Genomic DNA, 11,967 nt, shown 5'->3' with positions numbered 1-11,967 from the left:
ATGGGTGTGCCGGGGTCGGGGCATCGCATCAACAAATAGAAACAAAAGAATACATCTACCCATTGAGTTCACGGACATGGCGTCAGGACGTCGCGTTCCCTAGACTACGTGCTCGACGAAAGTGTGACTCGGTGGTTGACAGAAGAAAGGGTCTCTTCGACAATGGAGGACACAACTCTACTGGCCTCCGCCCTTGTCGAATGCGCCATAGCCGGCGGAAGGACGTGGTTGTCTGGCCAAGTTGAAGAGCGGAGGAGGTCGTGGTTGTCTGGCGAGGTTGAAGAGCGGTGGAGGTCGCGGTTGTCTGGCAAAGTTGAGGAGCGAAGGGGGTGCGTGGGACAGTTACAACACCAATCAATGACCCATCGGACGAAGTAGACGAAGTTGACAATTACGACTATACACAAGGCGAGAAAGGAGTTGTTGGATTCCCACGGTAGGTCGTGACTGGGGTCGGCAGTCGGCAGGGCTGGAAGGTTAGGCGGTGCGGGTGAGGGCAGCGGCATGGCTTTGGACGAGTGTGCGGTGAGCAAGAGTGTGAGGGTTGAGGCGAGGAGAAAGTAGGTGCGGGCGAGGGGACGGGACGTCGGGTTCGTGCAGTCGAACATGGCAAACAAAGGCGATGTTCAGTCAGTGGATCGTGCTGGTTATCGGTTGAGGTTGGACCAGATGTATCGAGGACGATGAAGATGACCGACTGAAGACTGAAAAGAAGGAAGGAACTACATTGCTCCAGGTGATTTAAATATGACGAGTGGGACGAGTGATTTTGGGTGGGGCGGGTGATTCGGGTGGGAGTGGGGAAGGGGGGGGGGGGGGGGGGGGGCGGCGTGGGATGCAAACATGGCCTTCTTGATATTTCATCACCGGGGGCGCGAATCGCGATTGCGATTGGCAGCGGGAGAAAGTTGCAGAGTTGCAGCAAGGTTGTTTTTGCATGGCTACAAGCAGTTCCGGTCGTGCTGCTTTAGGTATTGTCGGTCGGTAATTCACGGCAGTCTTGAAGCTTCACTGTACGTGTACAGTACCCTTCGAAGGGTATGTCCCCACCTGTGCACTACCCTGTAGTGCACAAGAGAACACTTCGAAGGGTAGTGCACAGGTGGGGACTTACCCTTCGAAGTGTATCTTGTGCCGTTCAGGGTAGTGCACAGGTGGGGACTGCTCTTAGAGCATAACCATTGACAAACTTTTTATTCAATAAATTAAGGACCTACAGCACTGTAACGTCGACATGAGATCATCAGCATTGCTGTTCCGTGACACTGTAATAGACAGTAAAGTTTATCAATGCAGAGTAAAAACTCTGCAGTGTATTGGTCCACGCAAAACGCCATGCGGCTCGGGCGGCACGACACGCACGTAGGGGTTGTCGCCTCGATTCGAGTGCAGACGCGCGCCGAGTGCAGATATGAGCACCGAGGCTTGCCGAGGGCCTCATATCGCACGACGCACAGCGTGTCTGCACGATGGGATCGAGGCGACAATATGCTTGTCTATCGGCTGCTACAGCGACTGTCAGCCATTGTAATTACAGTACAATTGTTGGCTTGATTATTGTCTGCACTATGGTGCAGACATTTTCGGCAGTAGTGCGGACATCTGCAATTTTTGCACTGCACTGAACCCCCGCCAAGCCCTTTTCAGTAACATTACGGTTTTCCCCAAAACCTGTGAATGTCACCGCTGTCACGGCGCGTATGTCCCCGTCAGCCGGTAGACAAGCATTCATTTCATAAATCTATATCAAAATACCCCCACGACATGTACTGTGACTCAACTGCCACCCGCCGTCCCATCTACAGTATCATACCTTCATACCCATTTTAATCCCAATCCCGTAAACCCCCCTCATTTAATCCCGCCTCCTGCTTTAGCCTATCCAGTGAGTGATCTGTTCCTATTTGTGAAATAATTATCTGCAAATCGTGCAGTATGGTATCAAAGACCCATACTCCTGATTATCAAAAACATAACTGAATTTTAGGCTCATCGAGTGCTCATACTGTTTCCATGTCAGATGTCGCGGACATCTCCCTGATGAAAATGCCCTCGACGAAGAGGTGTAGTTCGTCATTTATTCGTTAGAAAAGTCTAAACTGCCGCATGAGTGGTGGATTATGTGCGGAAGGGCCTCCCCTTTGCGTTGTGTGGTTTAAAAACGGAATCTCGGAGTATCGCGAACACAATCAGATTTTTTCTGCCAAACATGGCAGGTGTCGTGATAATCCTACTCAACTGCATGCACATTTTTCATTATTGTTAGCCGATGAACAAAACACATTCCATTATCTACCGCCATCCTATCCCGCAAGCATATCCTTGTGGGAGCTTCGTCGCTTATCGTATTAGTGCTCCCACGTCGTCTTGTACGAGCTCCATGCTTCCAGCGGAGGATTGCCGGGCATCCAACAGGCTAACATCCGACTGCAATTCACTCTCCGCATCCTCCTCAATTTGAATGATTCGTACAGTGGGGTTTGTCGCAATTGGGTTTTCTTGTCCACTCTCCTGAACTACTCTCGCATTCTGACCTGATTCACATCCATTCCTACGGTTCTTGCATAGATCTTCGCTGCACCTGCATCCAATACAACGCTCCTTTTTTCTGAAGCACGAGCATCTGCGAGACAAGCAATTGCCTTTGCAACTGCAACAAGTCATGACGTTTTTCATATTGACCACAACATCCTTCAAAGCTTGCTCCTCTTCAAGCGCAATAGACCCATCCATATCATATCCATTCCCTATCCCACATCCTCCTACCACGGACGGAGATATGTCCCGTTCGCTCGCTCGCCCCCAGTACTTCATTGCAATAAATTTAGCTCTCCTGGCATGAAGTTTTAAATGTGTTGGATGTGGTGGCAGCTCGTTAGCATAAGCAGCACAGTCGGCAATAAAGTTTCTCACATCCACTCTCCATCCCCATGTTCCCGCTGGACTGCTTGAAATGAAGAACTGCCGCCTAACATCAGCCAGTTTACGTGCATCCTGTTCACCTCCCTCTACGATTGCTCTCATAGTTTGCTTTAGTTCTTCCTCTGTGCAAAACATCCGCTTTCCCCTCTTCAGAAGATATAGGAAGCAAATTAAATTATCGACATTGTCCACATTACCTTCCCAAGGAGAAGCAAGGGAGCCGCCATGTTGCAGGAATGGAACGAAGGCTTCCCAGAAAAGGTTGTGTGTCATACCGTAGAATGAGGGGGAAAAGTCGCATCCAGCTAAACTGTACAATATTGCCGCACTTTTCCGGATGTGCCAAGGAAGCACAGTCAACGTACAGCTGCATCTACCTCATGCACTGTATCAGATAGTATTTGAACCAAACCTTTTCCGAACATGTCAGGATTGGAAAGCAGAATGAGAAATACATCAGTGTCGTTGGAAAGAATGACTGATTGACAGCATAATTCAACGCTTCTCTGCTGACTGAGAGAGGAGCTGCCTCTATCACTTCTTGACGTCGTACTCCCAATTACGCTGGAGATTGAGGGAGATATATATTCATTCATTGTTGCAACAAATCTAGTCTCAGATTCACCATGTCGGATGTCGACGTTTCCGACATAAGCTGGTCCCCTTGTTTGGAAAACAAGGCATCGTGAGCGGGGGACCGCAAACATGTCACCCACCTCGCCATCCAGAAACCCCTCCCGTGCGAGCTGCAATATCACTCGTCCCGTACCAACGTCATCCCGGTCATTCATCGCTACCCTTTCTGGTTGGAATTTGCACGGCTTCCGTTGCGTAAATGACGTCGGAATGAGAAATGAGCCTCCATGTAGAAAGACACTGCAATTATGAGCTCTCCGTTCGAACAACTCGAAGGCTGCAACGGCTCCGCAAAACAAATGAAGGGAGCCCAATTCGTCTTTGTATTCCCTGTCATTGAGCAAATATGACCACGGCACATTGAGCTCATCCTGAAATTCTAAGCGTACAAGTTGCCGGTTCCGGTCCAAAATGTCCCCATCTTCCTGCTTCCTCTGTCTGCCGGCATCCCGTCGGTTCTGTTCTGCTTTTTTATGCGGAATTACGAGCGTGGGGTCGTCAATGTGCAAGTGCAACTGCCTGATGCAATTCCCGCTCTGCCCTGTAACCCACGGACGCAGAATTGCTTTCATCTTCCCGGTAACGATGTCCTGCAAAGACGTCCCGCGTACCCCTGTGTCTCCCCTATAATGTAGTGCGTTCATGACATCCACCTGCACAGTCAAAGAAGCAGGAATACTGGCCCCATGCAGTGTCTGCGAAACAATATGTCCGTTATTGGATGCGTTCTCCAGTCTTTTGCTGACATTGTTCAATGGATAGACAATTTCTCTATTCCCGCGGACTGTGTACCTCAAAAAATTTGCCTTTGCGCCATGGTTAAGATTCCCGTTGTGATCCAGGAGACAATCCGCAAATGGGGATATCAGATACCTCTCACCATGAAAAACGTCTCTTCTGCTTGTGACTTCGCGTAAATAATCCACATTTCCCTCTGATATTGCCCATCTTTCCTCTTCATAAAATGCTTCTTTCTTCCTCTCAAGTTTGCGTCTGCGTTCAGCCAGTAACTTGGACATGGCCTCTTTTGATGTGGCCCGCTTCGGAGTGTTCGAGCTTTGCGTTATCACCTGCGTATTACGCTCTACATGATCTGCAAATTCAATAATACCTCCTTTTTACGCATTGATTGTGCTGGTCTCAGCACGGCCCGGCATCTCGTCCATCGCTTAAACTTTTTCCCCCCGAAATACTTCTTCCTCTCATCTTCAGTGAGAGGCCCGAATACGTCAGGAAAGATGACGGAGGCATGAAGTTTGGCGGTTGTCTCTCCAGTACTCGCATTGTCCAGTATGCCTTGCTGGTCCATAGGATTATTCATGCGTTTTGGAGAAAAGCTGAACACATTAGTCAGCCACTCCCCACCTCGATGTTCCAAATTTAGAAAACCTACCTCTCACATAACGTGTAACATGCGAGATACTGTTCGCCACTGGCATGCGTTTCTGTCGAAAGCTGCCAAAGGTCCTGGCAACTCTCCTACACCGTCTGCCTCCCGTCTCCGCCCGTAAGCCCTCGATGCCCCGGTCATGTATCGCCCGAGTGCCCTGAACATAGATACCTGCATCAACCAGCCAGCAGAATTCTCTAAATGTCCTAGTAGGTTAACGCTGAGACTCTTCAGATGCCTTACAATTAGCATCTCCAGAAGCTCGTCCAAATGAACATACGAATACCCCCACATGTCAAGTGCTTCCTTCCCGCGACCAGTGAAGCTCAACAACTTCAATACCATGCGACCAGGCTTCGTATAATAAAGTTCCTGCTCTACAGCAGACGGTATAATTCCCCTGAAGAAAGCGTAAAATAGAGACACCTCCCGGTACTTAAGATGTGTTGTTGAATGTAGGAGAGCATTGTGATTGAACCAAAATGCATCCGTGAAGTTCGTATGACCAGTTCGAGAGAGCACATGGAACCCTACAGTGGGCAGTAAGCAGGCGAACAACACAGTGTGCACGAAATGCTCACCATTGGGCCTTCCCTTGAAGGTCTTCTGTGCATGTTCTCGCAGAATGTTTCCAACTGAGATGACCTCCCCAGTAACTAAATCACTAGTTGCTGAGTACAGGGTACCTGTCAGATTTGCCTCACCTACAGGAAGCATTGTGCGAGACGGATTTCTAACAACCTGCGATCCATCGACACTTACCCGCTTTTAGGAAGATATGCTGTGCAAATTGATAACCTTTTCTCGCACAGACGCATCCTCTGCCACTGCCATATCGATGAGACGAATAATGATCGCACAAGCCAGATTGAATAGTACGGCTCTGTTGTTTCGTGCATGGGAATGAGTTAGAATATTGGACACATGAGATGGCGATAGTCCCGCGCACGCCGCTAACTCTTCCAGACCGAGACCGTCCACCATCTCCTTGCTCAACGAATACATAATCTGTTTTTCTGCGTGAAAGAAACCAGAAAAGGGAATGAACCATTCATGGAGCGGCAGGTTGCAGTTCGAAGATGTATGAGCTGCACCCCCCACGCCCTCACCTCCCTGTCGGCTTTCCCGCCAGGAGTCCAGCCACAAATTGCAGAACATTTTGTAAGAGGGCTGATCACCTGCCAGAACAACGTATCTAGGACGACCAGGGTGTCCTGGACGAATTTGCTCCTTAACAAGGTTAATGAATCTGCGCACAGTAATAATATCAGCTGCGCTGTCACGACTGATTTCGACATAAACAACCTGTTCATCGTACAGAGACTCATCCGAGGGGTCTTTCCCTCCGTGTGGTTTAAAAGCAGAAAGGAGTAGGGTGCGAAAATTCAAAGGAGCACCATGCACACCGAAGGTCATGTCCGCAATTGTCTGACTGTTATATTCGCTGTTGTTTGATTCTTTCCGGCCCACCAATTGACCCCTGAACAGAGCGGTGAGACCAAATGCGATGTCGGAGAACTGCTTTACAAGCATAGTGTTCTCTACGCTAGAGAATCTATTAATGAAGGCATCACGACATCCCAGCCCACGCACACTCTTCCAAGAATCCAGTCGGGGGCGTTTCGTGCTGTGTTCGGCGATATTCTCCCGTCTTCTTTTCTGTCCTGGAACCACTCTCTGTAGTAGCGACCCATTCACCTTTGGCATAGAGTTCCCATCAACCTTGACGGCGTGCAATGGCTTTATGTCCCAATTGTCGAATTGAAGTACCGGCATTATCACTTCATCGAATTTAGTGTGCTGCCAAGGACCGCAGCGCTCCCTTTCGGCAATTAACTTCTGACGGTATCTTTCTGTACTTGTGTAAGAAAGAAACACGCCCATGGCATTTAGAACGCTTATAAAAGAGGGAGTCACTTCACATATACCACTAACGGAGATCGTTATAGTCAGGGGACCGGAAATGCTCTTTGTTCTGGAAAGGACAGTTTGTTCGATGACCTTCAGAGCTCTCACGCAAAGCAATAAATCAGCGCGGGAATGTTGAGTGCCATTATGCAGTTCCTCTTCAATGGATGGATGAGTCAAACAATCCGGAGAATTTGAAAGGGGAAACATTTCATACATCTGCGTTCCCAAAACTCTTGCGCATACTTTCCATGCTCGCAGTCTACTGTCTGAAGCCATTGTAAGCATCACGTCCTGCCATAAAGGGCTTGGTATAGAGGCCACTTCTTCAGTCAAAGACCACGAACCAGCCCAAAAACGGCCCTTGTGCTCCTCAAAATGCCGAGCTACTGCGTCGTAATGGGACCGCATTTCATCCATGCTCGGGCGTGCATTATTTATCAGTTTTTTGCTGCGTGATGTAGCAATATCTGACAGGAACTTGTCAACCTGACTTACGTGGATGTAGCAACGGAGTCGATAGCTCATTTTCTTCAGAATGATTCCTTTCTGAGCGAGCACTGGCTCAATTCGTTTTTGCAATGTCCTGTCATCAATGTTTGGTGGCTGCAACACAGTGGTACATAATGGCGGTTCACGAAGACACTTGCGCACACGCACAACCTCCTGGAACGGCAGCATTCGGACGCTGTGTTCTGAGTTGCCTATCGATAAAATGCAAGATGACCTCATTGTTCTCCCAATAAGACCAATTCCATTCCTGTCCGAATCAGTAAAAATAATAGACTGTTTGGCAACGCTGGGTCTCTCCAGAGAAAACATTACAAGTCAGACAAGTGTTTGATCAACTGGTAGCCTCAACGATTTTGGTGCAAGTAACGGAGCGTTACAATCTTTGCCTTCATTGATAATGTAAAGACAACTCCTGCAGCAGTACTTTCCCATGACATCACGTGCATGAAACTGAGCCGCCGAGTGGGAGCATACAGTCTCTTCCAGCTGAGCAAAAGACTCCAACGTGTCAAAATTGTCCATTTCATGTATAGGTATACGCCAAAGTCTACCCTTTCTTCCCTCGTCCTTGTGTGTGCATCCGTTTTTCCAGAAAATGCAGTGTGCTTTTGTCGTGCATCGCTGTTCCGATATTTCTCTGAACGCAGCCTCTTGAGAATAGCGGCTATGGTTGATGTGGATGTAACAAAGATAATATTTGGACGGGTCTTCGACCAATTCCCGCACGGTCTCAAAGTCACAACTTGTGCGTCTTTGAAACTCCATCATAAACACGTCATTTAGTAAGGAGTCTTCTCTGGAGATAATGTTGTATAATGTCCAGTCACAGCTCGGGGTTCTAACAACATCTTCATCCACAGTCGATCCGTTCCTTATTGATGAGCATATATGACATACTTTTCTTTTTGACCTTTCCCGATCTGGAGCACACCTCGTCTGCCATGCACGTAATGCGCGGGCAGCATTGTTTTTCCCGTACTTTCTGTCATACGAAATGACATTACAACCCCAACGCTTGTCACGACAAGGAGTGCAAAGCGAAATAGTCCGGTTTCCGGTCCGTTTGAGCCTGGCAAACGGGATTAGAATGCCCCCTGTATCAACGCTTGCGTATGTCTCTAACTTGGCATTTGTTAGTGTAACTGCCCTTGTCGGTTTCTGTGGGTGACAAAGACTACAGGCAAAGCACGGAGTAACAGTCCCATTGCCAAGAATGTGAGGGTCGGCTGATACCCTCTCCACATTATTCATTACGAAGCAGATCTCCTTAAATTTCGGATGGACAGTTGCAGACACGACGAATGATCGATTGCATCATGTGGGGGGGGGTTGTCGTCGCTTTGAGAAACGAAACACTTCAAATCAAAGGAGAGGGATCAAGAAAGGCGAGAAAAGCGACGTCGACGATGTAATTAGGGCAGGTTTTTCGGGGAGTTTCGAGCAAGTGGTCACACACAAATTTTATCATATTCCCAAATTGCAGAAAAAAAAGGTTTGGTCACTGACTGTATCGCCTTCCGCCTCGATCTTGAGGCTGCATCACATGGACGACACTACTGTACCCAAGGGTAACTTTACTGGACTTTGCTCTTCCTCAGTCCCCTCCGCTGAACGAGGTGAGCAATAAACGTGATCGAGAGTGTGTTCGAGAGTGTGTCTTTTTTTCCGGTGTGAGGGGGCGAGCTGCCCCCGGTCACACAACTTTATGTCATCCAGTCCGAGACTGGTGGGCGCGATACCGCGCCGCCGTCGAGTGTAGATTACTAATTAATAGTTAAATCTAGGATGGTGCGCATACAAAATTCTCCCTTTTGGTCCGACTACATTCGTCGCCCAATGCCAGCCGTCCAAGTATGGACGGCGGCGGTCCGGAGCGTTCTTATTGGACGAAATGGCTTTCGCCACCTCATGGCCAAAGGCCCTATGATATGCCTATCTTGGCACCGTCCTTCGGAAGACATATTCCGTTCAACTGAACCACATCACAAACTTTTTGATGTAAAACTACTTCCGGACCCTTGTACCATCTTCCTGTGGCTTTGTCAAACATAGATCAAAGACTTAACAACACCTTTGTTCATCGACCAATTTGTTTTGTATGCTCATTCACGCAGTACAACTTCTGCAGTTGAAAAAGCGACACAGCATTGTGCACACTTCCCACAGAACACAGGGCACATTACACAGAAAACTCTTTCCTCGACGTGACCACAACGTAGCAACTACTCTTTTGACAAGAAAACCAGTAAACTCCCAAAACCTTTGCAGGAAAAACGGAGAAGGTAAATCGAGCAGGACGGTATCACACACATCTGCTAGAAAATAAAACGACGCAAAACAAAGAAACTGTTAGACGTAAAACGCAGTGGATATTGAAACATACCGATTAGTTGAGTGTGTACCGTCCCTTGGAGTAGCGCTTTCAGTACCTTAAAACTTCTCAAGACGAATTAGGTCAACCATTTGACTTAATGTCTGAGGTGACATTATCTTTGTCAATAAATCTGCAGGTTGATTCTCAGAGCTCACATGAGTCAGCTGAACCACAGAATTCTCAATAAGTTCACGGACATGGTGAATCTTTAAGTCGATGTGCTTATTCTTTGCAGAGACTTGAGAATTCGTAGCGAGAGATTGAGCTGCAGTACTGTCAATCATGACATTACTTGCGACAAACGCTTCCTTATCATTCCATTGCAATGCATGAGCGAATTCCCAGAACAGCTTTCGAAGCCATGATAATTCCTTAGTGCAAGAGGAGAGAGCAATGTACTCGGCTTCAGCGGAGGACAAGGAGATGACTGTTTGACGTTTGCTTCTCCAATAAACTGGTGCTTCGTTGATGGCGATAATGAATCCAGTTGTTGACCTCCTCGTGTCTTTGCATCCTCCCCAATCGGCATCAACGCAAGCAACAATAGAGTCTGGGTTGAAGTTGCAATTGCGTCGGAAATGTAGCCCATAGTCCAATGTACCAGACACATATCTCAAGACACGTTTCAAGTACGACATGTGTCGGGGGGTGGGTGCATGTAAGTGGCGGGCTAAGACAGATATTGGGAATGAAAGGTCTGGACGGGTGCAAACTGCCAAGTAGTTGAGACCACCGATGATTCGGCGGTACTGAGAGTGCTCCTTTTGCGACAGCAAGTGTTCACCTGGATGTGCAGGGAGCAGGTCCGCATTCAAAGGCAGAGGAGTCCAGACCGAGTTGGCTTGATCAAGTCCGTGAGTCAGTAGGAGTGACTCAGCATAGCGCGTCTGATGGACCTTGATGTGGTCGGGTTCTTTGGAGATCTGCCATCCAATAAAGGAAGAAAGTGTACCGAACAACTTAACGTTGAACTGAGCCGACAATCTTTCCTTGAACCATGACATCAAGTGCGTGCTATTGGAGGCAAATGCTATGTCATCGACCACAATAGCGACAATGACAAACTCGTTGCCTTTGCGGAAGAAGTAGAGTCGAGCGTCGTATCGCGAGGTGTTGAACTTCCAAGAGTTCAGACAAGTCTCCAGTAGAGAACCCCATATCTTTCCGGCTTGCTTGGTTCCATACATGGAACCATGTACTTCAGCAACATGACCAGGCTTCCTTTGAAGCCGACTTGAATCCGTGGGCTGTTCCATAATAACTGGAATGTCAAGTTTGCCGTAGAGATAGGCATTAGAAATGTCTGCGCCTTCGAGCTCCAGGTTGTGACTACTTGCGAACGCCAGCAAGATGCGAAGCGTTTCGTGTGTGGCCACTGGAGCGTAGGTGTTGTCTGGATCGTAGTCAGTGAATGGCTTCTGCTGATCACCACGTACACAGCACCGAGCTTTGTGAAGGACGTTCCCAACGTCGTCAAGCGGCTTGAGTCTGAATACCCAAGTGAATGGGACTGGATGCATATCTACAGTCCGAGGGATAAGCATCCATGTCCGACGTTCGACAAGAGCATCGAACTCTCTGTCAATGGCGGCAGCCCAGTTTGGGTCTTCACAGGCGCGTGAGAAAGAACGCGGAAGAAGCGGATCGCGAATAGTTTTCTTCGACACAAACACTGTAGGGTGATGTGTTAAGGCTGCAGTGAGTACAGATATCAACTGCTCTTCCCCATCGTATTCGCCTTCAATACTGGGAGCCGGATCTTCGTCTGGAAATGTTGGTTGTCCGAAGGCATCGAGTTCCATTTCACGGGAGATACCATCCATAAATGTCGACATACTCGGTAGATGCTCCGAGTTGTCATGATGGAAGTCTTGTGCACGCGTGATGATTATCTTCTGCGTGGACGGAACGAAGATGCGAAATAGAGTGACTTCACTTTCCATACCCACGAAGTGTCCAAACACGGTGCGAGGAAGAAGCTTCTTCTGGCGAGTGGTTTTTGGTCTATAGATGAACGCATGTCCTTTCTGCCCAAATTCCGGAACCATTGTGAAGTCGATCCGAGTATTAGGGTTCCAAGCCAGAATGGGAATTTCACCTTTGATGCGCTCAGAGGGGGCGCGATTGCGGAGCCAGTTGCCATGATTTATGGCCTCTCCCCATAGCTTGAGGGGTAGGTCACTCGCAAAGAGAAGAACTCTTGCTCTTACCCCAGTGTTCTTGG

At 48.3% G+C, this 11,967-nt stretch overlaps 2 protein-coding genes across 2 annotated transcripts; one reads left to right on the top strand and one right to left on the bottom strand.

Moving 5' to 3' along the window:
- The first annotated feature begins 2,269 nt into the window (after window positions 1-2,269).
- Window positions 2,270-2,461, top strand: CHC_T00004822001 (hypothetical protein). The gene has a single exon (XM_005716538.1). The coding sequence runs from the start codon at window positions 2,270-2,272 to the stop codon at window positions 2,459-2,461; it is 192 nt and encodes a 63-aa protein (XP_005716595.1).
- Window positions 2,462-5,716: 3,255 nt separating this feature from the next.
- Window positions 5,717-6,832, bottom strand: CHC_T00004821001 (hypothetical protein). The gene has a single exon (XM_005716537.1). The coding sequence runs from the start codon at window positions 6,830-6,832 to the stop codon at window positions 5,717-5,719; it is 1,116 nt and encodes a 371-aa protein (XP_005716594.1).
- Window positions 6,833-11,967: the final 5,135 nt, after the last annotated feature.

Source organism: Chondrus crispus, genomic scaffold (genome assembly GCF_000350225.1).
Source record: "Chondrus crispus Stackhouse genomic scaffold, scaffold_25, whole genome shotgun sequence".
NCBI lineage: Eukaryota > Rhodophyta > Florideophyceae > Gigartinales > Gigartinaceae > Chondrus > Chondrus crispus.
Note: the sequence above shows the minus strand (reverse complement) of the source record. Positions and strands in the feature narration are given on the sequence as shown.